Genomic DNA, 6,000 nt, shown 5'->3' on the forward strand with positions numbered 1-6,000 from the left:
AGCAAAACATTTGCTAGACTGGGTGTCTTTTTTAAAGTAGAGTGAGGGAATGAAATAACACTTCTCAAAAATAGTTTACTTGGGTGAAATTTTAATGCTCTGGAATACAAAAATTTGTTTCCCAATCAAGAATCGCTACTATATGTGGGATCTTTTGTGATAGAACTCTAATTGCATGGTTAATTTAAAAGAGAATATATGTGATATTTTAACAGAGACCTGATTGGCAGCAGATGGCTGATTAAGGAGGAACTAGAAGAAATGTTAGTGGAAAAACTGTCAGATCAAGATGTGAGTAATTAATCTTTTAAATTTAAGGGGACCTCGTACCATAAGAATGTAGACAATTGCTGTATTTAGGATCTCACAGCAATGTTTCTCAGGGGCAGGTGTTCGTTAAGACAGTTCCCTTTCTGAAACTATTTAGAGTCATTTTCTGCCATGGGTCCTTATTGCGGTCAGGAAGGTGACATGCCTGCTGTCCAGATCCTCCTATCCACAAGTGCCCTTACAGTCCTCTGCCAGCAGTTCTTGGGAAGCGTGGCAGGTGTCATTTTTCATCTCCTTCAGTAAAGCAGAGAGCTAATTTTACAAGCTAATAATGACAAGTGTAAGGACTTATCACAGGTTAAGTAGAAAAAGAAGGGAGCACATGGTTGCCTTCGTGCACTTTGCCGCTCCCTGGCCTACTTGTGTGCAGTTTCTAGAAGGGCGGTATTTTTCATCTTGGAATCTGCAAAACCACCTATGTCAGAATCACTTAAATGCAGCCAGAAAACGGATTAGAAAATGCAGTTTCCTAAGATTCAGCCCTCACTCAGAATTTCCAGGGGTGTCACCCAGGAATTCATATTCTTAAACCAGCTCCCCAGGTGAGTCTTCTACCCTATAAAGTTTGGGCTTTAGGTTTTAATTGGAGTGCTCTTTTGCTAAGTGCTCTAATATGTGCCAGTATTATCTGAGGAAATTTGATGGTTTTATATATGTTGATGTTCTAAATTTAGGTTATTTGTAGAATATTTGAGTGTAAGTTTCACAGATTGTTCCAAGAAGGGTTTTTCCTTCCATGGCACTGGTTAACATTGTTAGTACCTTACCACCCATGTTGATTCTAAGTCGTGTACTTAAATTGCTCTTTTTCTCATTTAACATATTGGAGAAATTAATGATTTGGAAACGTTGCAATTTGCTTAACAAGGTGTCAGGCATTTGGTGAGTGGTAGATCTGGAGTTAATTTCTAATATCCTAACTGCCAAGTCACTATTGCTGCATTTGGATCTAACTGAAAAAATCTCTCTTTGCTTCTTCATTAAGTGTATCATTTCATTGTTTCCTGTGTTTTTTGGCTGCTTTGATTTTTTTTTTTAAATAATACAAATTTGGCTTTTGTTTTTTGGTTTTGTTTTTCCATTTCGAAAACATCCCAAGGACTTTTTTCAGAGGTGTGCAACTGGGAAAACAAAACAAATATATGCATTTTCTGTATATACACGTAATGATCTGTATATCTCTTGTGCATAGACAGTAGATGCATAGATGATAGTCTGCTATACTTTGGGGTACTGGATAGCAGAAGAAATCCTGAAGCTGCTGGCTGGTATCAAGATGAGGAAGTAGGGACTTCTTAAACCTTACCCCCAGTGCATCAGAAAGGCCGTGCCAGACTCGTAGCTTCCCCTCTGTACGTTCATGGTCGGTGTGCAGTAGAAGTGAGAGAACCGCTGAGAGCAGAGGGCACAGGCCTGGAAATGGAGGGAAAGAACAGAGCTGTGTCCGTCCAGGAACCGCAGGTGGCGAAGTCTGTCACCCTTACCTAGAAAATTCCCCTCTTTTTTATTGTGACAGCACAGGAAGCAGTAATTGAAGCAATCTTCTTAAACTTACTGTTGAGATTTCCCCACGTTTCAGATTATTAATGGCAGATATTCACGATAAAGTCAGAGGCGACAGAGGCGTATGATTTTTAGGGTTGACAGAAACACAAATAAGGTTATCAAAAATTGGGTCTCACACTCCACATTAACTAAGGATCTCGAGTATTAGTTGTCTCCTTCTGCATAAACACTTTAGAATGATTACTCTGGCGTCTAATTTTAAGGGGTTAATACCAAGTTGTTTACTTTCTAATCACATGTTCGAGAACTATTAAAAAAAACGTACAGAGTAGCAGCGATAATTTATTTCAAGAGGTTGCCCTTTAAGTCAAGTATCTCTTGAATTTTTAAATAGCTTGATTGTTCGGTTTTAAAGGAAATCATAAACATTAAAGTAACACAGCTTGAACAGCTAAAGATATATTTGCCAAATGTATTATGAAATATAATTTAAGAGGTGCATTTTCTCGAAATCAAACTCTCCCCATTTTACTATACATAACTTAACTGGAAATTATTTTTAAACCTCCTCTTGATCCGGCTAATAAAAGAGTAGAAATTACACTTGAAGATCATCTAAATATTTTTTGAAAATGAATTTAAACCTCAATTTCATGTAATTATAATACAGAGAAACTGACTTTTCTTTGCTTGGTAAGTCTCTTTTGTTTCTCAAAAGAAAAGATAGGGCACTGAGGGCTACACAGGGGAGGCGCGGTGTCTGCATGCTGTGTTTTAAAAGCAGCATGAAGGTGCAGAAGTGTCATCCTGTCAAAATTCATCAGGAAAAGCAACATTGGAAAGATCAGGTATACAAAAATAGAAAAAATTTAGCAAATGCAATTACACTTGCATCTTCTAATGAATTTTGATTTTATTGTCTGCAGTATGCACAGTTCATTCGGCTGCTGGAAAGGTTATTGACGCTGCACCGTGGTGCCGAAGAAGAATTTGTACAGAGATTCCGTAGGAGTGTAACTATTCAATCAAAAAAACACCTGATTGAACCTGTGCAGTATGACGAGCAAGGAATGGCCTTCAGCACCAGCGAAGGTAATGACATTCCGTGGGGAGAAGATAAATTTCGTGAAAACTGAGAAACAACAATTATTTTTACTTGCTATCGCTCCCTGGTATTTAGTTGATTCATTTGGTGTTTTTTGTTTTTTGTTTTTGTTCTGTTGCTACTGCTACATTGGATATCCTAATTCTTAAGACTGTTGAGGTTTCAAAAATCTGAACCTTCTCATGTCCCAAGAAAAAACGTGGATGCATACCTACCCCATCATGTTAACACTTTTTAGTTTTACAGATTTATGTGAAATCTTTTTCTTTTCACATTTTCAACTGGCAGAAACAAAAACTGTTCGTAGTAAAGGTTTCCCCTATAAAATGCTCAGGGAACCTGCTTATCAGATAGCAAAAGTATGAAACCTGAAAACTTGAGGCCCTCAACCTCGCATGTTCCTTGGAGCCGCGCAGACATTCATTCTGATGCAGCTCTTAAGGCCTGACCTAGTGAATGACAAACCTTCAACTCTTCCTTTGGCACTTCAAAGAAATGGGACCTTTCCTGGGGATTCTTTTCATTTCTAACAATTCTGTTGTATCATACTACCCATACTTTGTTTAAGTTCTATGATTACATATATCCTTATTATCAAAGAAGACCATTGTAAATTGCTTGTTTTTCTAAAGTAAGGTTAATAAATATGAATTACTTCATCGCTTGTTGATACTAATTTTAAATGATTGTGGTGTTCCTAAAATAGAGTTGAGGAACAAAATTACCCCATAGTAAGCTCTATTACATCGATTATGGTGTAGTTTGCCTGTTTTATTTTTGTTTGACTTGTAATCCTCGTAGAACTTTGCTACGTACAGTGTAATAGTATATTGTCCTTCTGGGGAAGAAAATCTAATGTCGTTTTACCTACCTCAGAACATTCGCCTTGAAGATTTTTACTAATAGAAATTTTATATTTACAAAGGTAAAAGAAAGAGCGCAAAAGCAGAAGCAGTTGTTTATGAGCATGGAAGTGGAAGAATAAAAGTAAATGGAATTGATTACCTGCTTTACTTCCCAGTGACACAAGACAGGTTTGTTTCTCGTTTTGCATTTGTGTTTTGTCTTTTTATTTATTAAAAAGGCTTGTGATTTTCTGATTATATATGTCTGAATGATATAATTAATTTAAATCAAACTAGCTAGAGGGAAGCTGTCACTATCTTTTTTATGCCATTTTCCAGATTTTGAAAAAGCCTCTGTAGAATTCCTCATTAATTGAATCTTCCTGTCTCCATCAGATCCTACTGGAAGTTGAGTATTTTAGATGTATCTTTTTTTCTGAAATGCAGACTGAGCCAAAATGAGAGAAGAGTCGAGTCCCACCTTCTGTTTCCCTAGCTGGGGGGCATATGTGCACAAAACAACACAAACCAACCTTGGCCCTTAACAGCATAAGTACCAGAAAAAATCTGCTTTATCACTCTGAATTTTTTTCCTACTCAGAGGAAACTGATTACATATTGAGCAAGCAAAGAAACCTGACGTTGATGTGTTAAAATAAGAGCTCATCAGGCTTTGCTTTAGTTCCCGGTGCCAAATATGGCAGTTTTATTTTTTGAGCTTTGTATCCTTGGAGAAATAGACATTAATCATAAATAAGTATTACAATTCATGTCCTCTAAATATGCTCATCTTTGATCTCTGTGAATCACTATCTAAAGGCCTCTTTTGGAGACGGTTATTATTTTTCTAGTAGTTACTGTCATTATCCACAAGTAACACAAGTTCTGCATGATTAGGCCCACCTCCATAATCTTCCTGTTTCCTGAATGTGTAGTGCACTATTTAGGGTGAAAAGGGGCAAAAGCTCTGCTGATTCTAGTGCTTATGTAAGGAAAAGAGGACACTGTTAATGTCGTGTAAGTTTCTGGACTGAATAATGACTTTGGGAAATGTATGTTTATTTCATTGGTATGTGTGACTGTGTCGAGGAGTAACCCACTCTAACTCCGTTCAAATGAAGTAGACTAATTCTTCCATCCTTCTCACAGGGAGATGGGTAGAGGAAGCTCTTCTTTCCCTTAAAAGCCAGAGAGAGGCCCAGAATGTCAGCACAGAAAACTGCTTGGGGAAATGGCATTTGACCAGTTAGTTTGCTTTCAGATATAACTCCTGATGGTTTAACGATAAATCTCAGTTATGGCTTGATCTCATCATTCAGTGGTATCCTTAGAACGTATTTTCCAGTTTGAATTCAGCAGGCATTTATTGAGGACTGTTGGTGTATACTGTCTTGTTCTGGGCATTGTGAAGACAGAGCTATTTAGGATATGATATCTATCATCAAGAGACTTCCTCTCTGACTGGGAAGCCTAAGTCAAGAGTGTTGGCAGAAATGGGCACCGGGACCATCTCATCACATTAAAGTGGTTGTAGGGATTGGGCATGGCTATCAGGTGATCTCGCTTCTAGTTCTGTCTCCTAGCGTAGGAGAGCAGGACTTGATCTCTACAGTGCTCACCTGTAAGTCAGCTGGATGACTAGCTAGCTGTCTTTGCAGAGTCCTTTCTTCAGGTTCTTTGCACAAATAGATCATTGGGAATGAACGTTGACTGTGTTGCCTTCACAGTGTTATCAGAAAATTCTTGTTCATTCATTCCTTCCTTCACTTATACAACAGACATTTATTACTAAGTGCCCAATACTGTGGAATACCGAGATTAATAACCCTTCTGATTTGGAAAGGCCTTTGCTCTGTCAGCCAACCATTAACGCAACTCTTGATCATCTGTCCCAAAGAAATACGTTCTTCACACAGCACTAGCCATGTAATAAGGGAGATAAGGTTAGCATTCTCAGCAATTGAAGAAAAATCAAAAAGATCATGCATTTGTACATATGCTGAATTGTAGGCTTTTGAATTGGTGCCATAAGGAATTGTGTTCAGAGTGGATAGAAATTCGATTTTTTTTTTGTTTGTTTTTGTTTTTTTCAAAACAACTTTGAGTAGATAATAAAGAGCAAAATAGATCTGATTCTTTAAACTCAGGATTCCATCGGAGATGCCCGAGAGCAGAGGAAGACTGTTTTTGCACAGATTTGTTTGCAGTCCAGAT

The 6,000-nt window shown here is 37.7% G+C and overlaps 1 protein-coding gene across 1 annotated transcript in view; it reads left to right on the top strand.

Annotated features, from left to right (window-relative positions):
- LOC116862648 (28S ribosomal protein S9, mitochondrial-like) overlaps nucleotides 1-5,834 on the top strand; it is a 59,874-nt gene extending 54,040 nt beyond the window's left edge. The window contains exons 7-9 of the mRNA XM_032849995.1: nucleotides 216-291; nucleotides 2,763-2,928; nucleotides 3,867-5,834. Coding sequence (XP_032705886.1) covers nucleotides 216-291; nucleotides 2,763-2,928; nucleotides 3,867-4,021 — 397 coding nt within the window. The 3' untranslated portion in view covers nucleotides 4,022-5,834. The remainder of the gene's footprint in view (nucleotides 1-215; nucleotides 292-2,762; nucleotides 2,929-3,866) is intronic.
- The last annotated feature ends 166 nt before the right edge of the window (nucleotides 5,835-6,000 follow it).

This window comes from Lontra canadensis, unplaced genomic scaffold (genome assembly GCF_010015895.1).
Source record: "Lontra canadensis isolate GAN:19392208 unplaced genomic scaffold, GSC_riverotter_1.0 scaffold289, whole genome shotgun sequence".
In the NCBI taxonomy this organism is placed as follows: Eukaryota; Metazoa; Chordata; class Mammalia; order Carnivora; family Mustelidae; genus Lontra; species Lontra canadensis.